This window comes from Pan troglodytes, chromosome 3 (genome assembly GCF_028858775.2).
Source record: "Pan troglodytes isolate AG18354 chromosome 3, NHGRI_mPanTro3-v2.0_pri, whole genome shotgun sequence".
Classification (NCBI taxonomy): Eukaryota; Metazoa; Chordata; class Mammalia; order Primates; family Hominidae; genus Pan; species Pan troglodytes.
The window spans coordinates 58,753,677-58,781,365 of record NC_072401.2 but is presented as its reverse complement, the minus strand read 5'-3'; the positions used below and the strand labels follow the sequence as shown (position 1 = coordinate 58,781,365).

General features: G+C 37.7%; 1 protein-coding gene across 4 annotated transcripts in view; it reads left to right on the top strand.

Annotated features, from left to right (window-relative positions):
- The window catches only part of SLC4A4 (solute carrier family 4 member 4), a 475,003-nt gene that overhangs the window by 277,303 nt on the left and 170,011 nt on the right, over positions 1–27,689 (top strand). For all 4 annotated transcript variants that reach the window (XM_054683021.2, XM_517243.8, XM_009447756.5 and 1 more), the window contains one exon: positions 23,308–23,384. In XM_054683021.2, the coding sequence (XP_054538996.1) occupies positions 23,308–23,384 (77 nt within the window). The remainder of the gene's footprint in view (positions 1–23,307; positions 23,385–27,689) is intronic.

The following is a 27,689-nucleotide window of genomic DNA, read 5'->3' as shown; positions in this document are numbered from 1 at the left end:
CTTTTTAATAAAGGAATTAGTTACTGTTTATCCTGAATTTATGAAAAACATATCATAAATTATTTCCTTGATATCTAATATTACATTTACAATGGACTAAAATATATTGTGCTGACTTTAGACAACTATAAATAGAGAAAATCAAGATGAGAGAATAAAAACGTGGAAATTCTGTTATATTTCAGAGTACTGGGGACTTGGAGGAGATTTCAAGAGGCACATATTTGGAAAAACGTTGGCAGTCTGCTAAAATTGTAAAACAGTTTTTTTTTTTTCCTAATAAGATTTTGGGATTTGTGAGGATTCAGACTTGTGCTTGACAAAATGGTGATATGTGTGATATATTTATAATCAGACTCTCCTGCTCATCACCAAAGCTGTCTCTTTTCCAAACCTTCCTGATTGTTACCATCTTTCTCCCTTCTTTCGGACTTGGAACCTTAGCGTCAACTTTGATTAATGCAACTTTGATTATACCTCCAGTATACCACTAAACCTGTTAAATGTTACCTCCATATTGTTGCTTGCCTCAGTCTCCTTTCCAGTCTGACTTTCCTTGCTTTTATTCATGTCCTTATTTCCTTTTGCTTAGTCTGATCCAGTAGCTTGTTATCTGGGGTCAGTGGTTATAGTTGGGCATATGGAAACGCATCTTACACTTTGTTCCAGTTGACCTTATCATACCTGGCTGATAAGTTACCTCCTCATGTGGAAGTGTTCAGTGGTACCTGAGAGGATCTCAGGCAACCTTCAAATGCTTGAGTCTGGCATTCAAGGCCTAACCCATAGTGAACTAAAGTTGATTAAGTAGTATTTCACACATCTTTCTGTATTTGCCTTTATCTCTACTACATTTCAGCAGTCACTTCCCATTACTAGAATTTGCTGGACGCTTAGTGCCTTTATCCTGAATGATTTTTCCACTTGGAATATTCTTCTTCCTCCTGGAACTTTCTGTTAAAATCTTGACCATCCTTCAAGGCCCACATTCTCCTTGAAGGCTTCTTAACTTGAGGTGCTCTTTACTGACCTTGAACTCTGAACCTTTTCTGAGACTCCTCACATGACATTTATCTCATTCTACTTTGCACTATAATGTATGAGTACATGTCTTATTCCCTTTACTAGCTATCAGTTTCTTAAGGGCAGGAACATGTCTGATTCATTTAGGTATCCTTTACTGCAGGGATTGACAAACTGTGGCCTATGTACAAAATCCACCTTGCCACCTGGTTTTGTAAATAAAGTTTTGTTGGAATAAAGCCATGCTCATTAGTTTATATTGTTGTCTATATAGCTGCTTTCATGCTACAATGACGGAGTAGTGGCAGAGATCATGTAGCCTACAAAACCTGAAATATTTACTACCTGTCATTAAAACATTTTCTGACCCTTATACTGTAGTCCTGATTCTCAAAGTGGGAACTGAAGAGCCCTAAGTGTCCCTGAGACCCTTTCAAAGGGATTGAAAGGTCCTAGGATTTTCATCATGTAATTCAACCAAAACTACATATATATACATATATACACGTATATATATATACACATATATACGTGTGTATATACATATATACGTGTGTGTATATATATACCTGTGTGTGTGTATATATATATATACACATATATACTTGTATATATATATATGTATACACACACACACACACACATATATATATATGTGTGTATATATATATATTTTGAGACGGAGTCTCGCTCTGTCGCCCAGGCTGGAGTGCAGTGGCGCGATATCGGCTCACTGCAAGCTCTGCCTCTCGGGTTCACGCCATTCTCCTGCCTCAGCCTCCCAAGTAGCTGGGACTACGGGCACCCGCCACCATGCCTGGCTAATTTGTTTGTATTTTTAGTAGAGACGGGGTTTCACTGTGTTAGCCAGGATGGTCTTGATCTCCTGACCTCGTGATCCACCTGCCTCAGCCTCCCAAAGTGCTGGGATTACAGGCATGAGCCACTGCACCTGGCCTCCTAAAATATATTTTAACAGGTTGAACACAGAAGCAGACAAGAAAATCTAATTGTATGTCATTTAATCATATATATATATATATTTTAAAAATATATATGTTTAAAATATATATACATATATTTAAATGTATTTTATTATTTATTTTTGAGTTGGAGTCTCACTTACTCTGTCACCCAGGCTGGAGTGCAGTGGTGCGATCTTGCCTCACTGCAACCTCCACTTCCTGGGTTCAAGCGATTCTCCTGCCTCAGTCACCCAAGTAGCTGGGACTACATATGTGCGCCACCATGCCCAGCTAATTTTTGTGTTTTTAGTAGAGACGGGGTTTTGCCATGTTGCCGAGGCTGGTCTCGAACTCCTGGCGTCAAGTTATCCACCTGCCTCAGCCTCCCAAAGTCCTGGGATTACAGGCGTGAGCACCTCACCCGGCCTCATTTGGTTGTATATTAAAGAGATTTGTAAAAATGTGAAACAGTGCCTTTCTTTTTATGAAATTTTTTGTTTCTGAAAGTATAGTTGTTTTTCATAAGTTGTACGACTTATGTTAACACGCAATGGTTTATTGTTAAAGTGAATTAATGAATAAATATTTAAAAATTTTTAGTTTTAATTCCTAATGTAACACATATTGATAGATATGACCCAAATAAACAGGCCCTCTTAATATTTAATTGTGTAAAGGTGTTCTGAGACCAAAAAGTTTGATAACTGCTACTTTTTTGTGTCTGATAGAATGCCTTATACATAGCAGTAAATCAATATATGCTGAGTGAATGAATGAACAATAGAACCAGATGGTTCAAATCAGGAAATAAATAAAGCGTGGTGGTAATAATTGAAAGTATTGAAAGGGAAGGTTAAGAGTCATTGAGAAATGATATCTACTATGTGTTTGTGACTGTGATTCCTCTTTGTTCTCCCAGAGAACATTGATGAGGGATAGTGGAGTAGGAATGGTTTTGTTGGGGTGAGAGGAAAAGCAGGTCTTCCTGACTTTCTGTCTTTGCTGGTTTCATGACAAGTCATGAAGAATGGGCTAGATTTTGCTATAGTGTGATCTAGCCCCAAACATCTGTGTGGCCTAACAACACAGAAGTTTCTTTCTTACTCATGCTACTATATGTGTAATGTGGATCTTCAGGGGTCTCTGCTCATCGTTGTTAGTTAAGATCAGGCTAATAGAAGCCTTCTCTCATCTGTGTTTCCACAGTCACTGTAGCAGTAAGCAAGGGTCATGGTGACTCACAAGCTGCCTCGTAAAGTTCTGCGCAGAAATAATACATCACGTTTGTGTATATTTCATTTGACATAGTGAGTCATGTGTTGTATTAGTCCATTTTCATGGTGCTGATAAAGACATACCCAAAACTGGGAAGAAGAAGAGGTTTAATTAGACTTACAGTTTCATGTGGCTGGGAACGCCTCAGAATCGTGGCGGGAGGTGAAAGGCACTTCTTACATGGTAAGAGAAAATGAGGAAGAAGCAAAAGCAGAAACCCCTGATAAACCCATCAGATCTTGTAAGACTTATTCAGTATCAGGAGAATAGCACAGGAGAGACCAGTCCCCATGATTCAATTACCTCCCCCTGGGTACCTCCCACAACACATGGGAATTCTGGGAGATACAATTCAAGTTGAGATTTGGGTGGGGACACAGCCAAACCGTACCATGCGTCCACATCTCACTTTGAAGAATGATTATGCTACCATGTGCCCTGAAGGTGGAGATTCAGAAATATTTGGTGGGCAGCACTAATGACTACCACCCAGTCACAACAGGAATTATAACTTGACTTTGGAGTGTGCTCTTCTTGGCAAGGCTGAGAGCAATGTGAAGTTATGGAAGGCCACTGTGCAGAAAATCTCCTGCTTACTCTTACAATGGAGGATGAGGGCTTTTCTCATAATGAGGGAGGGTTGCCAGTTCAAGGTCTACTGAAGAACTGGTGAGACTGTGGTTTTACAGGAGACTTCTGAAGTATACTACATTAATTTGAAACTGATAGTCTTTCATGCAAATATACAGTAAAGCACTCTTATTAGACCAAACAATGTCTGGATTTAATGATTGGAGACAGCTCAAGCGCTAAATACTTGAATTCGTTTGTCTGTGCACACGCGAGTGAGAGAGACAGAAAGAAAAGCAAATGCAATATTCCAGCTACAGATATCAATTTCAAAGTTAATAATGAAATTTCTTTTTGGCAGCAAACTGTAGAATTTTACTTTGATGAAAATTGCTGGCAAAATCTTCAGAAACGAGGCTTTTCTTTCCGTGGTAAGCTGAATATTTATTGTGTTTAGACTTGTCCTGGTAAGTCAGATCTCAGTTCTACTCCTCTTAATGCATCCTCCACCTCAATAGATCCTCATTCATCCCTTTGTCAGGCCAAAAAGTCCCTGTCATCTTAGACTTCTTCTTGCCCTTCACCCTCTGTACCCTTCAGTAACCATACTCTTCTGCCATTTTACTTCTGATTTATTCCCACCCTTCCTTGACTATTACAACTGCTCTAATTCAGGTTTTTATCATCATCTCTTGTGGGACCACTTGAATATCCTCTTGTTTTCCACGCCTTCACTCTGACTTCTTAAAATCCATCTTTCACAACTGCCAGAAGGACCTAAGTTATGAACGCCACACATCACTCCCTCTGCTCAAAAACCTTTAGTGATGACTCCCTATCATTTTTAAACTCAAGTTCATGTTCCCTAGCCTGGCTAATACTTATAATATCAGGCCTGAGTTCTCTAGCCTGTGGAATGCTTTTGAACTTGGTCTCTGCCTAACGCCCTAATCATCTCTTGCCATTCCCACTCTTGTACTACAAGCTCTTGTAATTTAGATTTTTATATACTTAGATCCCATGCCTTGCAATCTCTCTATCACTTATTCATGCTGTTCCAGTTGCCCCCTCTTGATGTGACTAAATTTAACCTATCCCTAAAGCTCTTATGTCCCCCAGGAGACTTTTTTCATAATTCTCATTATCTCCTCCTCCTCCCATCGCACTGCAGTAACTCTCCCTTATTTATGCTCTCATAACCCAAACCCCCTTCCCCCATTGACTTATCATTATACAATAATACAAATATGTTTCCTTCATCATTGGCAAAGTATCTAAAGAGCTTGAGCAGAACCCATTCAGTTTTGTATTCTTGGTGCCAAACATAATGTCACACGCTTAGTAGATGTTCAGTAAGTACCGAACTTGACAGATTCATCCACCTGTTTCTTACCATGTTTAAATTATTTGCTAACCATGCAGTGTCAGTCACACTTGTATCTCTTGTGTTTCCACTCAGTTGGTATGGAGAGGATGTGTTCTGATCATCTTTAAGAACTTAATAAATCGGAAAACAAATAAGAGAGGAAATAGAATATGTAGTATCTACTTAACCAGAATGTGTAATATCCATTAGCCCAAGACAAACATTCTGAACAATAAGGTAGTTCCATTTTTGTTTTTGACTATTGGACAAAACAGAGTTTGGAGGGAACGATGATGAATTTCTCAAATTCATCTAGATTTCTTTATTTGTATGAATTAGTGTTCTTTTTTCTGGTGGTGGTGATGGTGATATGTGGAGCTGTTACTGGGCCACAAATTGTGATTGCTCTTGCATAGATTGGGGCTTTTTTGAAGAAACTGATTTGTTCCTCATCCAGGGGTCTAACATAGGGCCTGATACACAGACACTTCCTAAATATTTGTTGACTAAATGGACACTTAACCTGAAAGGGAGAGAAAAGATGAGGTAACATGTAAACCTAGAGCAGGAATGATTTTTCTAAATTGATCAGATTTTAGTCTTCATATCACCCAAAAAACTGACCAGACACAGTGACATGAGGGAAGCTCTGCTGCTTTTCTGTGGCTGCTGATAGTAGTAGAATTTGAGAATTAGATTCTTTGGTTAGGGCCTTCGTTTCTTACTGACTAGATCATTCTATCCATGACTGAGATATCACAACCAGGGCAACTATGACTACTCTAGCTATCATTTATTACACCAGTTCCCACAAAACATTTCTCTGAAGTAAGCATCACTCACTCCTTATTACAGATGAAGGAACTGAGGCTCAGTGAAGTTAAGTATTTATGGTAGTCATTAGGGCTATTCACCAATATTCCAGGTCTGTCTCTTTCTGGGCAGGTATGAGGACCCTACATCTTCAACCCACTTGAAGTTAGGTGTGAGCTCATGACTTTCTTTGGCCAAGGAAATGTGAGCAGGAGTAATAGAGGTCATTTCCCAGGAAAGCTTTAAAGAGAATGGCTGCTCCATGCATCTGGGTCCTGGCCTGAGGACATAAATGCAGAACCAACCCCCAGCCAATCCACAATGGTTATTATCATGAGTAAGAAATAAATCACTGGTGTTTTAAGCCATGAGAATCAAAGATTGTTCTACTGTAATCTAGCCTATCTGACATGGAGTGTTTGAGGTCACTCAGTTAGTTGTGGGGAACAGGGTTTGAACTTGGGGGTGTAGACTCCAGATGGCACATTTCCTTGCTATTCCTCCCTCTGATTCTTGTTCTCTCTACTCTCAGGTTTCCTTACTTCCAGCCACAGATGCTGCTCTTGTCTGCTAATAAGAAGTGTAGACACTGATGAGTCAGTATTTTACTGTTTCAAGTCAGAAAATGAAATGCCTGGTGTTTCTCAATGAAGGACAACAAGTCGGCATTCTGAAGTGTAATTTTCTGCAATGGTTCTGTTTTCTGAGACCCATTCTTATCAATCCCAGGAAACAGCTGGAGCACACTTACTATTATGGGCTGTGATCAGCTTTTGCCTCAGAAAGAGCCATTCACTGTGATGCAAGCAGTAACCATGGTTACAAATCGAAGTGCAGTCTTACTAGGTGAATATAGCAGAGATTCAGCATCCTTTTCGAGGATGAAGAACAGGATCAATTCAATTATAATGACAAGCTTTTCCATCTATAAATGTCTTGCTTTAAAAATCAATTCTTCTAGCACACATTTAAGCTAGGGTCTTGATTTTGGGAATTGCTGTAGGTTTCAAGGTTGAATTATTTCTCCATTTTTCTGAGAGCATCTTTGAATAATTTTTGTCTGAGTTTCTAGGGTAGTGTCTAGAGCCTGTAAGAAAGTGGCACTTCCTCTTATCCAGCTAGTGGCTCAGGTTATATTTGTTATTATTATAATAATGACCAAGAGAGCTGTGACTGTTGTCTTCAGTAACAGTGATTATCATAACCTCAGATTGGGAAGATTCCTTCTCCCTTTAGTGGCGATAATTTTATCATACCCAGTTATAGGGGTAGAGTTTTGGGGAGTATACTAATTCATTCAGATCATCAATTCATTCATTCATTTAAATATTTTTGAGTACTATTCTTTGCTCACTACTCAGCTAGGTGCTGGGAATTTACAATGATTAAGGCAGACACAGTCCCTATTTTAGAGAGCTACCAGTTAGACCTTTTTTTTTGGAGACACGTCTCGCTGTGTCACCCAGGCTGGAGTGAAGTGGTGTGATCTTGGCTCACTAGACTGTTTTTGTTTGTTTGTTTGTTTTTAACCAAGGAACAAGTGATGTTTATGATAACTGGACTAGTTAACTGGATAAAGTGGAGCTTATCCTGAACCAAGTGAGAAGTGCTTGTAGAGAGAGTGGTTCACATCTGAAGGAGGAGAATGAGAACGTAGAGACCGTCGAGGAGGTCATTAGGTAGTGAGAGATCTAGACATGGCCATAGGAGTGTTGATTAAAGGAACTGGAGAAAAGGCAGCTTAGTTAGTTCATGAGAGCTCCCTCAATACAAATATTTAGAGGAAAGTAGACTTTGGGTGATCATTTTAGTGAAGAAGATATTTTATTGAGACTCCTGATGTTTTGGTTAAGGAGTGAATGTAATTTTTATAGTTCATTGATTTTCCAAAAAAAAAATCAATGATGTGATCGAAGTTTTAGTTTTCCCAGTTTCAGGCTGGCGAAGGCCTGTTGGTGAGGATATAGTCCTCTTATATGAGGAAGCAGGGTTTTTTCTTCAGAGGACCTTTGTACACTAGTTTTATTGGTAGGGATGAGGACTGCAGGGACTAATGAGGGCCTTGTCATGAACATTCTAAGCTAAGCCTGGGAACATATGAAGACATACATTATTTCTAAGGTGACTAGTAGAAGCTATACATATTTAAGTGAAAACTAGCTTTTTCTGAGCATCTGTGTACTTGGGTTGGCACTCTGAACACAATCCTCACGCTTTTTCTTGGTCTGTGCAAATGCTACTACTTACCTGGGATATTGAAGCAGCTTACCACATAAAAATGAGCTTTATTAAAATGAAATGGATCACTTCATTAAGTGGCAGGCTTCCTGTCACTGAAAGTATGTAAATGGATATTAGGAGACTGGCTATGTATAATGTTATAGGAGGGAAACTGCTTGGATGAGAAGTTGGTTAGATGAGTTCCAGTTGCCCTTTAACTCTGTGATTCTATGAGCCACATCTACAACATACCCAGCCTCCAGAGAACCCACCTTGTGGGGTATCTAAACTCATTGTTCCACTGTGTTGTGTTCCTGGTCCAGAGATAATTTACAACTGTGGGAAAGTTCTAGTAGTGCTGTACTGCGGGAATTTCTGAAGCCAAAGTTTTGATACTGATTCTGATATGAATTTCTTTCTCATTCTTTGCTTTTCTCTTTACCTTGGTTCAGCAGAAAATGGATTTTTTTAAATGCACCTTTGCCCACTGACTTAAGCAATCTTTAACTAGTATAACTAGGCCCAGTGAAGCATTCCCACAGCTTTTTTTGCATGGCGATTCATATATTTTACCACTTGCTCTTTTTTCCTACCCAATTCATTCTCCACACTGCTTTAGTAGTAAATATAGGAAAGTATATATTGCCTTCAAATCAGAATGACAGATACTAGAATGAGCTAAGACCATACTTTCCTCAAGAGAACATTAGAAATTACCATTAAAGAACTTTCTATATCCGTGATGTATATACATAAGTAAGCGAGGTACTTACTGCATTGGTTTCTTAAGTAAATAATTACTAATGACCTATGCAGTAAGTGAGACATCTAACATTTTTCCTAGAAGCTCTCGTATTGGTTTGCCTAAAGTCATCACATACCCTCTGTATGATGAATAACAACTACATTTAGGTCTCAGTCCTTATTTCTTAAGTCAGCTCAAGATTTCAACCCCCACCTCAGGATGTGAATTAGAACTGCAACCTCTCAGTTCTCTGAACTCATTTTCTTAGACTAGAAAATTACAAATGGTGAGTATATGGGATCGCACCATGGCAAATGTAGTTTACTGTTTCCTAAGGATCTTGAGTTCAGAGGGATTTATGCACATGATTACAGGGCAAAGGGAAAGAGAGGAAAACTAACATCTATTGAACAGCTGAGCAAGACACTTCCACATGTGTTTGCTTGCTTAATCCTTATGACATCCTGATAAGATATTTTTATTCCCATTTTACTACCTTTTCTTATTTTGTCTTTTTTCATGATATTAATAACATATTGGCATAATTCTTTTTATATATGTCTTTATGGATCCATTAGGCCCATCCAGAAAGGAGAGGTGTGAGCCACCATGCTGTCTTCTCCTCTACTGCCCCCACTCTGTCGCCTTCCAGTCAGAAAAATAATGCCTGTAGCAGGTAATGTTAGGCAGGTCTGTGTTGCAGAGCCAAATATCCTCACCAATGAGACTTCTTAGAACTAGATAACTTGATGTAATTTAGGAGTAGCACAGTATCAACCAAGAACTGCAAGCATCTCAGTTCAGCTTGGGCTTTTCAATAAGAAGGAAATCCTGTGGCTGTCATAGCTCTGAACAGAATTTTCCAGAGTAACTCTAGGATCACTTGAGGTCCTGAAGCTATCACATCATTTGGACCCTAGATGGCACTTTGGCTGAATTGTGTAGCGTAATTAATCTCTCCAAGGGGGAGAAAATGAGTGTATGAGCAAGTGCACAATGGTACAGGTTGTACCCTACCTCTCTTCTTTCTCAGACTTACAGCACTTTGGTCTAGAGTGTCTTCAGGGCCACTTGGGTGAAAGAGGCATTATGGGTCCGGAGGTGTTTGTGCTCTTCTTTTCTGGAGGCTACTGCTAGAGTTGTGGGTGTCCTATAGTCATTGATTGCTAAGAGTGTATCACTTAAATGAATGTGCAGTCAGCAAGACCTGAGGAGTTTACTGCATGAGGAAGCCAATTGAATGGCCTTTTCCCAAGTCATGTTTTGTGAGCTGTAAATCTAGAGCAGTGAGGAGGGGGCTTGAACCCAGGAGGTTGCAGTGAGGCCAGATCACGCCATTGCACTCAAGCCTGGGTGGCAGAGCAAGACTCCGTCCCTCCCACCAAAAAAAAAAAAAAAAAAAAAAATTACCTCATTTGTACACCTTTTTCCTTCAAATACATTTGTATTATTATTTCTAATCCATTATTAATTGCATTTGTAATTTTAAGTAGTAAACCTATGTTTCTATTTTTATAATTTGCTACAAAAACCTATTTTTGTAGCAAATATTGACAGGGTCTTTTGACTTCCTACCTTGTAAAAAAAGGATGTAGGAACATCACACACAGGGACCTGTTGGGGAGTAGGGGGTTAGGGGAGGGATAGCGTTAGGAGAAATACCTAATGTAGGTGACAGTTTGATGGGTGCAGCAAACCACCATGGCACGTGTATACCTATGTAACAAAACTGCACGTTCTGCACATGTACCCCAGAACTTAAAAGGATGATATTAAAAAATTTAAAAAGTAGAAAAGAAAAACTAAAAAAAGAATGTTAGCATCCCTACTCTTTGCTGCCCCTCTTTTTGCTGCTTCCCTTCTAGACTTCTGTCATTGGTGCTTGTACTTTTTATTGTCAATATAGGTTAGATTTATATATATATATATATATATATTTTTTTTTTTTTTTTTTTTTTTTTTTTTGAGACAGAGTTTCACTCTTGTTGCCCAGGCTGGAGTGCAGTGGCATGATCTCGGCTCACCACAACCTCTGCCTCCCAGGTTCAAGTGATTCTCCTGCCTCAGCCTCCTGAGTACCTGGGATTACAGGCATGCACCATCCGACCCGGCTAATTTTGTATTTTTAATAGAGACGGGGTTTCTCCATGTTGATCAGGCTGCTCTTGAACTCCTGACCTCAGGCAATCCGCCCACCTCAGCCTCCGAAAGTGCTGGGATTATAAGCGTGAGCCATCATGCCCAGCCTTTAGATTTATATTCTTGACTCTTATCTATAAATTTTGTGCTTTCTCTATCAGTTTGTTCTAATGTTAGAAATACATGAATAGAATTTATATCATTATGACTATATGATTATGGTTTACCCTAAAGCTGTGTAATGAACTGTAAGTACATTTTCTTTTGGGTAGTTTTAAATATGGAGTTTTAGATTGCATTTTAAAAATTGCCTATTGTTACTACATTCCTAAGCTCTTTCAATATCTCAAGGATACTGATACACCTATAGAATCCCTTGATATCTCCTTGCAGATTTGCCCCTCCTGTTAGCTCCTCTCTTCCCTACGTTGCCCTCCTGCTTTATGAGACTGATTGCTTTCCACATCACTGCACAATGGACATTCTGGCATTGACTTTCATTGTTATCCTGCGTTGGAGACCATACCATGTATCTCTTTTTTTCTTAGTTCATTCCCTCATTTTGCTTATCACACTGTCAGTAACTTTGTATAAAAGGACAAATTAAGATTAAAATTTTTTGGAGTTTTTTTTTTTTTGGCCCCAGCTTTTCTATATATATTTTTTTCATGCTCAATTGATGATTTGGAAGCATATAGAATTCTTTATTGAAGACAATTTTCTTCCAGTCCTTTGAAATCATGTTCCCATTATCTTCTACCATTCTGTTTTGCTTAAGAGAATTCCAAAATCTGTTTCTTATAGCTTTTCCTTTCTAGATAGAATACTTTTGGATTTTTTTTTCATCTTTAGTGTTATTAAATTTCACAATGATTCATCTGCATATAGGAATTTTTAAATTTTTTTTGGTTTATTTTATTTTTCCCTGGGTGTCCTTGTGATCTGAAGAAATATGTCCTTTATCTTTGGACTCTTGAATTCTCTTTGATAATGTTCTGGGATATTATATTCTCTTTGATAATGTTCTCTCTACAATTTTCCTTGTTCTGGCTTAGTAGAACTCCTAATAATCAGATATTGGGGTTCCTGGACCTCTTATCTATTCTCTTATGTTTTCTGGCTCTTTGCCCCTTCTTCCCTTGCTCTCTGGAAGATTCTTGTTATAATATTTTCTAACAGTTTTATTGAGGTTTTTTCTTTTTCTTTTTGGCTGCATGTATAATCTCATACATATAGGTTTTAAGGTAATTATTGGTCTAATCTAAAATCTTTTCCTTGTTCTATTTTTCATAGCAGTCTCTTCATGTTTTGTGGATACAGTATCTTCTCAAATCTCTAAAAACTAATTAGAACTTTTATTTCAAGTTTTCTAAGTGATATTTCTTTTTTGGAATTCTTTTGCCTGCTTTTTTCTTTAAGGTATGGGTTTTAGTCTTTGACTTCCTCTCTTAAACCACTGATGGTGCTCAATTGTACATTTGTATTTAAAAAAGAATATTTGCTTTAATGTAAGCAGGAGGCATAATTCTGAGGGGTGCTCTAAGCTCAAGAATTCAGAAGACTTTGCTGTGAGATACAAACACCTGTGCGAATTGCCCTGGTCTTTTCTGGATACTTCTTTAGCAGAGCCCTGCAGTGTAAATGCTTTGGCTTCTGGGTATTCTGCCCAATGGGGTAGTGTTATACTTTCTTGAATCCATCCCTTTCCTTGAATCCATCCTTTTTAGCCTGTCCCTTACTCCTGCCTCCATTGTACTTGGCAGATTCCAATGTGAGTTTCTTCAGAGTTTTGCAGGGAAGATATTCTCTTTTTTAACTCCATGTCCCTCTGCATGGAGTTTTACACTGACATTTCTAAATAGCATAAATGGTGTCATGTTCTACTATTCTATCTGCTCTTCTTCTTCCAGAAAGTTTTTGGAGTCTCTTGTCTATGCTGGTCTTCTATCTGTTCTTTTCATTGGTGTGGCTTTATACTTTTGTAAAAAAGTATTTTTTTGTGAATCTGTCATTTTTAAAGTATGTAGGAAGGTTGAGGAGATAAACCCAGTTACTATGTCATATACTAAGTTTACCATTTTGAAGTGGTACCCTACTTCAAGTATTTATTTATTTATTTTTTTGAAATAAAGTTTCACTCTTGTTGCCCAGGCTGGAGTGCAATGGTGTGATCTTGGCTCACCGCAACATCTGTCTCCTGGGTTCAAGTGATTCTCTTGCCTCAGCCTCCCGAGTAGCTGGGATTACAGGCGTGCGCCACCATGCCCGGCTAATTTTGTATTTTTAGTAGAGACAGAGTTTCTCCATGTTGGTCAGGCTGGGCTCAAACTCCTGACCTCAGGTGATCTGCCTGCCTCGGCCTCCCGAAGCGCTGGGATTACAAATGTGAGCCACCATGCCTGGCCTAAAGTGTTTTTAATTTGGATGCCTCATCAAATCAGAGAATTCTTCCACTCATCTGAATCAGTAAAATTTTACTATGTCTTGGAGCTGATGTCTACATATATATAGAAGAGAGTAGACCAAACTTATCTAAATCAGACACTGTATGTGTCCTTGGAATGATGTGGCTGCAGGAACCTACTGAAGATCCTCTTTACCTTGGCTTAGGGACATTTACTGAAAATCACTCTGGGTCAGTGCCTGTTTGGAATGAAGGCAGCGAGATATTCATTTACTTCTGTTATATTACACCGTTGATAGGTTTTCCCTCTTAGCCTTTAACTAGCTAGCATAGGCTTGCTGAAAGTACTATTCTTTTCTCTTTCTGCTTTTGTGAGATAAGAAGGTCACAAATTATTTTATATGGTTTCATCACATTTTGGGGAGGGAATAATATTTTCTTCATAATTGTTGTGTGTGTGCGTGTGTGGGTATGTGTCTATGTATATTAGTGTGCTCATGTATGTGTGTGTGAATATGAGACAGAGAAAGAGAACTACAATCACAAATACTATAATCACAGGGACCACAGGTTCCTTGAAGTACATTATAGGGACTTTTTTATTTAGTAAATTTTCCAGTCTTTATATGTCTTTTGAATGCTTTCTCAGCTGAGTGGAGATTTTGTATGCCTTATTAATGTATGTGTTTGTGAGAAAGAGCGTGAAATATTTTTTAAGAAATGAAGCTACCTATTATATTATATTCATTCATTCATTCATTCATTCATTCATTCATGTTGGGGTCTTGCTTTGTTGCCCAGGCTGTAGTACAGTGATGTGACCATAGCCAACTGCAACCTTTAACTCCTAGGCCCAAGCAGTCCTCTCCCTGCCCCACTGCCTCTCTAGTAGCTGGGCCTACAGGTGTGCACCACCTTGCTCAGCTAACTTTTAAAAAATTTTTATAGAGATGAGCCCTCACTGTGTTGCTCAGGGTGGTCTTGAACTCCTAGATTCAAGTGATTCTCTTGCTTTGGTCTCCCAAAATGCTGGGATTACAGGCATGAGCCACCATGCCTGGCCTAACCTACCTATTTTAGATCACAATAAAAATTATATCCAGTGTAATATTATTAGAATAAGACTCTCAATGAATTAGAGCATTTTGCTTTTGCTGGTTGAAATTGGAAAGAATTAGAAGAGGTGAAATTTTTGTATTTGATATTGAGATGTATTAGACCTAACACTGAATCTTGGGAAAGGCCCAGAGAGTAGTCAGAAAATTAAAAAACAGGAATGAACAGGGTCTAGGGAGTTGAGGTTAAATAGATTATCAAGGGGACTGTAGATAACAAAGGTCCCAAAGGGCAGGGAATGGCTTTTAAAATAAGAGAATAGTATTTATGAAGCCTAATTGATGCAGGTATCTGTGATTTGACCTCTACACACTTTCAGCTCTCCACATAAGGACATCCTCTCTATTATCTTTATCTCATACATTAGGAATGACATCAGCTTTTGGCTTCAACTTTACTCACATACTTTGATGGTTATCTGGGTCTTTTGATGTCTTATTTTCTCCACATTTGCTCCACTTTCCAAGACAATCATATGCTTCGAGTTATTTTAGTTTCTCCCAGCTTTTCTCTACCCCAGCCTCTCCTTTCCTTTAGCTGAGATCCTTACACTCTGCCTTATTTCTCCTCCATCCTCACATCCTCATTCCTTCTTTGCAGGGAATTTCTCTTTTTCCTCTTTATTGCTTCTTCTTTTCCCTCTGCTCAACGACAGGCTTTGGGCCAGTTTGGCAGAGTCTTTCAGTTCTGTTAGTTCTGGGCCAGCTACAAACTTCTTACTTATTTACTCTAAGGCTGTCCAAGTCTGAAGGCTCTTGGAGTGTGCACACAGCATCTCCCTCCATAGGAAATGGACTTTGCACAGTAGTGTTTATAGTAGTAACTCCAAATGGAGGTAAAATGATACCCCATCACTATTATTCATTCACAAAGTATTAAGTGCCACTAATGCCAAGGTCTGAGGCTATAACTACAATCAAGACAAACCAAGGGCCTTGGCTCTAGGCTCTTGGAGTTTACATTATATAAAATAAAAACAAACTTTAAAAATATTTTAAACAAAACAAAACAATTAAAAAGAAAATAAGCAAAAATACCCAAACTGATTTTTTCTTAGTTATGAAATTCCTCCAAAGGGCACCTTCTGACTGATGATATGTTTATAATAACTTTCCTTAGTCTAATATTTAAAATATTTTTGTCTTTTATTTAGGGTGTGGGGGATGGAAGTGGGTTGGAGACCATAATGACATGCTTATTTTATTTTATTTTTTTTCACGGGGTGGGGAAGCTCTTAATAACCTGTTGCTGTCTAAAACTAGGAAACTGGTCTGACAGAAATCCAAACTCTCTTTTAGCCTTTCTTCTAGACTTTGTCAATCAAACTCATTGTAAGTATCCTAAGTGATTTGTTCTCTTTGTCCCATTTTATTCCTGTTTTTAGTGAGTGAAATGGGAAGAAATTAGAACTGAAGTAACTTGAAATATGGAAAACTAACATAGAAATAATGGAGAATAGGCTGTATGTATATTGTGGAATTTTACAAACACTTGGCTATGGCTATGAATGAAGACATTCAGAAGCCTGTAGTGTAATTCTTTTACAATTATATTGCTGCTGCCTTTAGCATCCTTCTTTGACACAGAGCTGTGGTTTGCGACAACTTTAATTAGAATGGCAAACAGAGTGGCTAAGTTCAATATTTCCCCCCTTCTTTTCTTTATGAAAATGAGAAAGTAGAGTAATACCATCTTGATTTTTGGAACTGCTAAGTTGGAAACCAGGAACATAACTGCCTTAAACCTCTGTAGTGATGTTATTCTGCACATAATTGGCATGAAAATAAAATATATTCTCTGTGGTTGTACATTACATTTTCTCTTTATTAGCCATGATGAAGTTTATGTGTTTATGCAAATAACACAGAGAGATAAGTTTCCTTCTCAGAGGCAGTGAGATTGGCATTATGAGATCCATGTTTACATTATGGTTTTACCACTTGCTATGTGACCATGAACTTAACCTGCTTGAAGTTCATTTGTTTATTATCAAGTGGTAATAATAATACTAACCTCACAGTGTTGATATGAGGATTAAGTAAGATAATGTGAGTTCAGGTACCTAGTACTCAAAAAGATCAGTTGACCATTACTCTCAAATATAGACATTTTCTAGTAGGTTTGTTATGCCAACAAAGGGAGAAGAAAGAACATCAATGAGTCAATGTGGGTGTAGAAAACATTAACATACATTATTCTGAAATGACATTTATTGCTAGTTTTATGGTCCCAAGCAATGAAAATCAGACCCATACCTCCAAATATTCTGACAAGAACATGCAGATCCTCTTGTATGTCTATTACATGTAAGTTATCTTAGTTATTTTTTGTGCTACAAATGTTATTTATTCTTAAGAATAAAAAAGATTCAATTTATTTCATAGGCCATGAGATCTTTGTTTTAGCTTGTCCATGGGTTCTCTATTGGCTCATTATGGAGGTATGAGGTGAGGAGGACGTTTATGTGTCATTGTATTACATTAATATGTACACATTCAAATATCTTCTTTCTGTGCCATAGATTCTCCTCACCCCTTTTTATTGTAACTAATAGTTATAATTGCAAAGGACTTTAAATTGCTACATGTGTGCTAAAGAATAACAATGATTTTCAAACTTAGTACAGAATGTAATTAATTTTTATAGCAACAGTATGTACCTGCCAAGTGGGTACTTTGAAAATGAAGTTGTTTTTGATTGTGTGAAACTGCTTGAAAATGTGATTCTCCAAAGCTTTCTTTTTCTTATGGCCAGAAAATAGTGATATGGAAATTAATTATGATTATGCACTTGAGACTGGTTCTTCTTCTGCTTTTATTTTCTTTTTTTTTAAATGAATCTTAAAAAACACAAAGTTTCTTTGGACCAAGAACAAGCATAAGACATTTTTACACCCTGGATTTTAGGTGGAAAGGTCCTACTGGTTGTAGCTTTGAGTGGATGAAACACCACTTGCCCAAGAAGCAACATACTTTAGGGTACACTTGTATTTCACCTTTTTGGTGCAAGGTGACATTTTTCTCTAGCATCCTTACTTGCTCAGGATTGCAGTATAATGTGTTTACATTATAGGCCAAAATCTAAGTAGAAAACACTGATTTATTCTGACAATATGTCTTCTGAAATGTCAGATGTAAAATATTCACAAGAACGTTGTTAGGAACCTGTTTTCCAACACCTTCCCAGGTTAGCAAAAATGCCACACACCAATTTCTGATTCCCATGTATAATCTGGTTGATAATCTCTTTTGGTCCTCATCTTTTTCTTCTTGGATTTGGGTGATATGTTTCTGGAAAAGGCTGATTAAACAGTGTGTTTCCAAAACAAAATTATTTATTTGGTTGTATGGGGGAGGATTCAGAGGAAAAGCCAGGTAACCTCTTTGTGTGTTTATGTGGCAAGGATGATAAGTTAATGATTTGCTTGAGGTATGATAGTTTAGAGCAGTAGCTTGGAGGAGGGCAAGATTATTAGAATTACCCTCTGGCGATACCCCTCCAACGTATATACTTCTTTCAACTTAGATTCCAACTAGTATAGATACTGTTAAGATAACTGGTTTATTTAGAGTAGTGGTTCTCAATCTTCAGCATGATTCAGAATCCCCTGGAGGGCTTGTTAAAATGCACATTGGTGTCCACCGGATCCCCGCTCATATCCAGAGTGTTGATAGAATTGGTCAGGCGTATTCAAAGAAGAATTGGTACTAAATCTTTTGACACTATTCCACAAGATAGAGAAAGAAGGAATTTCATTCTGTGAAGCCAGCGTCACCCTAATACCCAAACCAGGAAAGGACATAATCAAAAAAGACAACTACAGACTGAAATCTTTGATGAACATAGATGCCAAAATCCTTAACAAAATACTAGCTAACCGAATCCAACAACATATCAAAAAGATAATCCACCATGATCAAGTGGGTTTCATACCAGGGATGCAGGGATGGTTTAACATATGTAAGTCAATAAATGTGATACAGCATATAAACAGAATTAAAAACAAAAAAACACATGATCATCTCAATAAATGCAGAAAAAGCATTCAACAAAATCCAGCATCCCTTTCTGATTAAAACTCTCAACAAAATTGGCATACAAGGGACGTACCTCAATGTAATAAAAGCCATCTATGACAAACCCACAGCCAACATAATACTAACTGGGGAAAAGTTGGAAGCATTCCTTCCGAAACCTGGAACAAGACAAGGATGCCCACTTTCACCACCCCTCTTCAACATAACACTGGAAGTCCCTAGCCAGAGCAATCAGACAAGAGAAATAAATGGCATCCAAATCGGTAAAGAGGAAGTCAAACTGACACTGTTTGCTGATGATATGACTGTTTACATTGAAAACCCTAAAGACGCCTCCAGAAAGCTCCTAGAACTAACAAAAGATTTCAGCAAATTTTCTGGATACAAGATTAATGTACACAAATCAGTAGCTCTTCTGTACACCAACAGCAACTCAACGGAGAATCAAATCAAGAATGCATCCCCTTTTACAATAGCTGCAAAAAAATAAAATACTTAGGAATATACCTAATGAAGGAGGCGAAAGACATCAACAAGGCAAACTATAAAACACTGCTGAAAGAAATCATAGATGACACAAACAAATGGAAACATATCCCATGCTCATGGATGGGTAGAATCTATATTGTGAAAATGACAGTACTGTCAAAAGCAATCTACAAATTTAACACAAACTCTATCAAAATACCACCATAATTCTTCACTGAGTTAGAAAAAAATTCCAAAATTCATATAGGACCAAAAAAGAGCCTGCATAGCCAAAGCAAGGCTAAGTAAAAAGAACATCTGAAGGCATCACACTACCTGATTTCAAACTATATTAAAAGGTCATAGTCACCAAAACAGCATGATACTGTTATAAAAATAGGCACATAGACCAATGGAACAGAATAGAGAACCCAGAAATAAACCCAAATACTTACAACCAACTGATCTCCAACAAAGCAAACAAAAACATAAAGTGGAGAAAGGACACCCTTTTCAACAAATGGTGCTGAGATAATCGGCTAGCCACATGTAGGAGAATGAAACTGGATCCTCATCTCTCACTTTATACAAAAATCAACTCAAGATGGATTAAGGACTTAAATCTAAGACCTGCAATTATAAAAATTATAGAAGATAACATTGGAAAAACCCTTATAAACGTTGGCTTAAGCAAGGATTTCATGACCAAGAATCCAAAAGCAAATACAATAGAAACAAAGATAAATAGTTGGAACTTAATTAAAGAGCTTTTGCATAGCAAAAGAAACAGCAAAGTAAACAGACAACCCACAGAGTGGGAGAAACTCTTCACATTCTATACATCTGACAGAGGACTAATATCCAGAATCTACAACAAACTCAAACAAATTATTAAGGAAAAAAAAATCCCATCAAAAAGTGGGCTAAGGATATGAATAGACGGTTCTCAAAAGAAGATATGCAAATGGCCCAACAAACATGAAAAAAATGCCCAACATCAGGAATGATCAGGGAAATGCAAATAAAAGCCGCAATGCAAAACCACCTTACTCCTGCAAGAATGGCCGTAATCAAAAAATCAAAAAACAGTAAATGTTGGTGTGGATGCAGTGATCAGGGAACACTTCTACACTGCTGCGGGGAATGTAAACTAGCACAGCTGCTATGGAAAACTGGAAAACAGTGTAGAAATTCCTTAAAGAACTAAAAGTAGAACTACTGTAGCAGCACAATTCACAATTGCAGAATTGAGGAACCAACTCGAATGCCCATGAGTCGACGAGTGGATAAAGAAACTGTGGTATATTTATAGGATGGAATACTACTCAGCCATAAAAAGAATGAATTAATGGCATTTGCAGCGACCTGGATGGGATTGGAGACCGTTATTCTGAGTGAAGTAACTCAGAAATGGAAAACCAAACATCGTATGTTCTCACTGATATGTGGGAGCTAAGCTATGAGGATGCAAAGGCATAAGAATGGTACAATGGACTTTGGGAACTTGAGGGGAAGTGTGGGAGGGGGTGAGGGATTAAAGACAACAAATATGGTGCAGTATATATTGCTTGGGTGATGAGTGCATCAAAATCTCACAAATCATCACTACAGAACTTACGTAGCCAAATAGCACCTGTATCCCAGTAATTTATGGGAAAAACAAAATAAAATAAAGAATTGCTCTGGCGTGAGTGTCAATAATCTGCCTTTCTAACAAGCGTACAGGTGATGTGGATATTGCTGGTCTGGAGACCTCACTGTAGAAACCACTGATTTAGAGAATTGGGAAGGATTTGTCTCTGCTTCAAGGTCTTGGGAAGTCAGGATGGGGAGTTTGGTAGGGAGGGGGATGGAAAAAGATTGAAGAATGCTGATCATCTTGCTTAGTTACTGGAAGTGTTGACTAGCAGACTCTTGCAGTGTTAAACATTAGTGAAGCTGTTAATATTAATTACTTTTATTAATGAGAATCAGAGAAAGTTAGGAGAGGAAACAGATTTGATTATTTCTTAATACTAGTCTTCTCTTCCTCATCTGGTTCCTGCATTTTTCTTGGACCTGAACCTTTCTCTTGCTCCTCATATAGTATAAATATAGATAGCCATACTATCACTGTCTTTCAGAAATGCGAAGAATGATGAGACGGTATATAAGGTTTCTTGGAAAAGCTGTCACATCAATCAAGATTACCATTATAATGAAAACCTCATTAATTTGGCTTCTACCTATTCAGATTTTGCAGCAGTTAGGACAGTGCTTGGGCTGAAATGTGCCTTTGCAGTATTTATAAAGAGTGCCTATAGCAAATCAATGACTTTAGGCTATTGGCTAGGAAATTTAAATTACTTATTGGAAAACTGCTTTAAATTTATTTCAGTACTGCCACTTACATATAAATTATTTGATGATTAGAAATTTATCTTACCTATTTATTTACATAAGCTATTTTTAACATGATTAGGATTGCTAAGGCTTCATTGCTTTAGGATTGTATAATTCAGATTTATTCACTTATTCAGGCAGAACTTTTACTCAGTTAGTCCAAATAGCTGGTTTTGTTTTTAAATGTCAAGTGCAGAATTGTCTGTACTCATCATTTTCTATTAGTTTCAATCTCAGCATTATTTGGGGGCATTCAAGATTGTACCTAGTGTCTTTTGTATTGAGTGGACACTAGAAATCTAATACGCGGCTCAAAGAAGAAAATGTGCCCTTCAAAGGGGTTCTTTTAATTTTGCACATAAAGCACATTTTCAAATGTTATTTTCCTTTGAATAATGCTCTGTGCTTAAATTTTCCTAGAATAAAACACCCAACCAGGTAAAAGATTTAAGAGATCTAGGCCATGCTTACTTGATGAAATGCAGCAGAGTGGAAAATATCCTGTCTTGCCAGTTCAAGGAAATTATAATTTTTCTGATCTGGTAGTTAAAAGGAATGATATTTAAATAGCTGCTGTTATATAGGCATTAATTTATTAGGGGCAGATTTTAGTCTTTTGTGAAATTATATGTTGAGGTCTGTATCTGAAGGAATTAAAGTCTGTAATCTAAAGAATTATTTGGAAGCAAATGTGAAGCTATGTTAGAACTTCGGTGCTTCTTTTCAACCCTTGTCCTCTTGCTGTAAAGAGCAGCCTGAGTCAGATCATTGAGGATTAAGGATGAATGCATTACTCAGCACCCTGCAGCAGTTGGGTCAAACATCTTGGCTTTGAAAAGTTAGTTTTTTTTTTGCTTAGCAAGCCTAGAAATTTCAGGTCCAACTGCAGAATGAAAGTTCAGTATTCTGTTGATTAACATGGTCTACTTGAAAACAGCCTGTGGCTCTTCTACATGTCCTTCCTCTCTGTTTGTGTATGATAGTGTCTGAAATCATTGGCTGGATCACCAGTGAACCATATTGACAGCTGCTATATGGTCAGGGAGATTGGTTCCCATGTAGTATTCCGATGACATCCATCTTTCACTTGAAGAAGAGGTTTAACATGTTAAGGGGGGAAAAGAGGATATACTTATTTTATCCTGGCAAATGGGAATGCAGAGAAATAAGGCAGCCTGTGATAACACTACATTGAGGCAAAGAGTGAGGATTCTACATCAGATGCCCACTGATGAGAAATATTCTTGATCCAATTGTTAGCCAGAGAAGGGAACACTTTGATCAAGACTTTTCAGGTTGATCTGAGTGAGTGGCATTCTAGGAAGGACTGCAAAGGCCTGGGGGAGAGGAGGTCTGGGCCTGGCATCCAGGGTCAGCTCTGCTGAAGATGAGGAAACAGCCGCTCTCTGCAGGCAACAGGAAAAGGAAAGGAAACCAGATAGATTAGCATGTATGTAAAGGGCAATGACAAAGAGTGAACAAAACCAGGAACAATTTTATTTTTATGCTTATTGTCTTAGAAGTTTCTTTCAAAGTTTAGCTTACCTTGAAACTGGACCACGCAGTAAGTCCTAAACAAGGTATTTGAGATTTTACATACTTTACATTTAACTATGTTTGTACTCCAACCTGGACTCTGGAAAACTCTTCAGAAGAATCCTAGTGTGGTTAAAAGTATCATCACCATTTCCATCATCATCTACTAGTGTTTATTAAGTATACCACCAAAGTCTTTGTGTTATTGAAAAGAAGTCTTTAATTAGAGTTTATTTGTGTTTTTCCAGGTAGCCCAGCCATGACCCATAGGAATCTGACTTCCTCCAGTCTGAATGACATTTCTGATAAACCGGAGAAGGACCAGGTAAGCAAAAAATTCTTGCTTCTTTGAAATGTAAGAGAACGTATATCTAAAAGATGCTGAGAAAGGATTAGAGGTGATGGTTGCTTCACTTAAAATGGACCTTTACGTGCAGACAACAGTTTGCACTTTCCTGGGCAGAAGGAGAAGCAGTGTGTGAAGGGAGCTGGAATCAGAAGGGAAAAATGTGCGTCTACCTCAGCTGTTGCAGATGCATCACCTGGGCAATTTAAATCTTAAAGCAATAGTTGTCTCAGCTTTAAAATAGTAATAATCCCTGCCTTCTGTTTATTCTAGGGATTAAACGAGATAACTTATGAAAAAAGTACTTTGGTAAATTATAAAGAAATACTGGCCTGGCACAGTGGCTCATGCCTGTAATCACAGCACTTTGGGAGGCTGAGGTGGGCGGATCACTTGAGGCCAGGAGTTGAAGACCAGTCTGGCCAACATGACAAAACCCGTCTCTACTAAAACCACAAAAATTAGCCAGGCACGGTGGCACAGGGCTGTAATCCCAGCTACTCCACAGGCTGAAGCATGAGAATCGCTTGAACCCAAGAGGCAGAGGTTGCATTGCGCTGAGATCGCACCACTGTGCTCCAACCTCAGTGACAGAGTGAGACTTTGTCTCAAAAAAAAAAAAAAAAAAAAAAAAGAAATGCTAAGAAATGCTGACATTGTTGTTAACTTTTGGGGGATACTTTAGGGCAAGATAATGACAGCTAAGTTCTCACTAGCTATATATTTGTTTGTCTATTAAAACATATCGTTGAATGAAGAGCAATCAGGTTTTGAATATCTGTTTGCTTTCTTTGGAAGAGAATATGGTGTAAACTGGGCCATTTTTGCCCAGCTAAGTAAATATCTCTGCAAGAAATTATATTTTAAGAATATAGTATATGGAAAAATGATGCTTCCTAAATGAAAAAATTTCAAAGTTTTGAAGAAATGAAAGCAGTATATTTAAAAAAATCATAGAAATCCTAAGACTGTTTCCCCAGGATTGAAGGAGAAGTAGCATATATTGGAAAGAAGAAGGAACATGAAGCAAGAAAATCTGGTCTTGCTACTTGTTCCAAAACTGGCTAGTTGTGTGATGATGGACACTAGTTTTGTTCTTTGCTAAGTGGAAACTATAATACATAACTCACCTCAGAAAATCAAATATCTGATCCTTGCTCTTTTAACTTACCATTTTGTCTTTTGATACAGTAGAAGAGATGGTTCTAGTTGGCTCCATGCTTGATATGCTAATTGTACAGTTAGTCCTCCATATCCATGGTTCCATATCCATGGATTCAACCAACCATGGACAGAATGAAAATAAAATTGTGTCTGTGCTGAACACATACAGACTTTTTTTTTGTTGTCATTATTCTCTAAATAATACATTATAGCAACTATTTACATAGCATTTATATTAGGTATTATAAGTAATCTAGAGCAATTTAAAGTGTATATGAGGATGTGTGTAGGTTATATACAAATAGTATGCCATTTATATCAGATTCTTTAGCATTGTCCAATTTTGTTATCTGATGGAGGTTGTGGAATCAATCCCCAACATATACTGAGGGATGACTTGTTCTTTCTCTTTCTGTCTTTTAAGTGGGTGAGTTTGAAGATTCTTCTTTTCACACTTTGCTGATTTTTTTCAAGAAGCCATATTCATGATGGTGTTCCTCTTTAACTGACAGCACTTGTAGTAGTCATAGAGGTTTATAGGCCTTGGTGAATTCTAGAAAGTACGGGAAGGGTGTACATTCCATTCCATTCTCCCGTCCCTTCCCCTTCCCTTCCCTCCCCTCCCCTCCCTTCCCCTCCCCTCCTCTCCCCTCCCCTCCTCCCTCTCTCTCTCCCTCCCTCCCTTCCTTCCTTCCTTCCTTCCTTCCTCCCTGGTAGTGTCTTCATCATCTCAGATCTGAATTGCTAGAAAAGCTGTTGGAATTGATCCCTTGTCCCCATTTTTTCTCAATTCAATATACTTTTTACATAGTTGCCCTCATTTTTCTACTCTAGATTAAAAATGGTTAGTGGCTTCCCATCATTTTAAGTTCAGGACTTCTTGATGACCTTTATGATGCTCTGAAATCTGATGTTATCCATCTTGTCTTCATTTATTCATTTGTGTTCCCCAGAAGAGGGACTCTGTTTAGGTCAGGACTAATTTCTTTACTTACCTCCCACTTTACATTGAGATAAATTCTTGACTCCTTCAGTTGCTCCTTCAGATGCTAATGTGGATTGTCACCTTCCTTTCATCTTTCTACCTCTTGAAATGATCAGGAAGAAGAGCATTTAAATATGGGTACATTGGTAGATACATACCTGTAGTGGAAAAGGGAGAACTCAGGCCACTAGAAGTTTTCTTAAATTTATTTCGCACATTTTGTCTCCATTCATTGTTTACCAAGCCATGCTGATTATTTGCAAGGTTTGCCATGAGTCTTAATACTGGTTAAGGCAGTGTACTAATTAGGCTTAGGAATATCTTGTTGATGGAGTTCTTGAGGAAGCCTTCTTTTATTAAGGGCAGCTCTCCTTTTGCCAGGAATTTGACAAGAAGCAGCTGGTAAATGCTGACAGATAAATTTACTAACTTATTGGGTCTTTTCATATCTGGGCATATGCAGAAGAAATCTGATGGCTTAAGATGCATATTACATACAATTTTGATTCAAGTAGTAGAAGAAATATGTGGAACATTTTTTGTGGGTATTGATTTTGTTACAAAGCCCATGGGAATGGAGTCTTTAAAACCAGAATCTTCAGTGCCTATCACTAGCATCTCATAGTCATCAAGGTTCATGTTAAGATGAAGCGAGGAAAATTTAATTCAGGAATGTTCCTTTTGTTTTCAAAGCCAGCAAAGGAAGGTTCATGAATATATAATTATAAGACCAACTATTAATCTAATTTGTATCTATTACAGTGTATATAGTTAATCCAATGAGTTCTTCAAGAGAGGAAGAAACTCCATTCTCTCTTCCTACCAGAGTTTGAAGAGAGGCTTTTGTAACTAATTCATAATCTCTTCTACAACCAAAGGTACAGGTACAGAAATCAAACTAACATTTTCAGTTTCTAAACCTACTATTTTGGTAACTTCAAATACAAAAACTCCTGGATCATTTTAGGGCAAGAAAAAGGAAAGTGGATTTGCAAGTAAGATGAAGCTGTGATAAACTCTGGCTTTTATTTTTTTTTAACCTGTTTCTTCTCTGTTTGGACAGGAACGAAAAAAAAAAAAAAGGTTTCCAGGCTTATGTTTGTTTTGAGAAAGCTTTTATAATTAATTAGCCAGTGTCCTGGAAGTGATCTTGGCAGTAAACTCAAACTTGTCTTGTGTACTTGTCCAAGTTGGCCCCAGAAAACTTCCATTTGACCAGGACTGAAATTTCTGATTGACTGATTATTCTGCCTGGATACAATTTGAACAGTTGTGATGGTGCCTTGCAACTTCCTGGAGCTATCTAACTTCTTAGTAGCACAAAGAATGGGTTCAGAGTTATGAAGAGGAACAAAATTGCTCTTTCTGACAGCTACATAGTGACAGAATTTGAGGGCATATTTTTTATGAGATTCTGTTTTGGGAAAACAGAAGAAACAAATCTGTGGGCTGCACTTTTTCTTTCTGGCTTTGCCAAGCCTATGTGCTTACGATTTCAGTAGCGGCTGCTTTATTGAAAAATGGCTTAAAATAGTTAACAGCAGAAGAAAAGCATAGCCAGAATTTAGGTGATTCAATGCTTCAACCATATTCCAACTTGGATGTTATATTTATTCAGCAGAAAAACACCTGTGGAGAAGTAGATTTAAAAAATACATCTGGAGTTCATCTAGTTGTAAATCTACATAAATAATCTCTTCTATTTTGTTGCTATGGAGTATTTTTCACATTATCTAATTATGTTTCTTGATTGCCTTTGATTTGCTTTTCCATTTCTTCTTATTCTTTTTCTGTTCTTTTAAAAATTTACATGTGAGGTGGGTGCTTATCAAATGCAATGACTTTAGTTACAGTTTTCATGTGAATATGGCTTCAGCTATGAGGATAAGAAAGAGCTTTTCTCTTCATTTTACCCCTTAGCTTTAACTCTTGTAGAAATACTGTGCTTAGTGGTGCAATGGCTTTAAAAATGTTGACTTTTTCCAGGTTTATTAATAATGCTATAACATCTCACAATTACATGTCAACCTCAAGTGAAATTGTAGTCTGTAGATTGCAGTGGATGCAGTAGATGTAGAAATAGCCTGCAGATTCTCAGGGGGACACTTGAGGTCCACATAACCTTGTAACTGCTT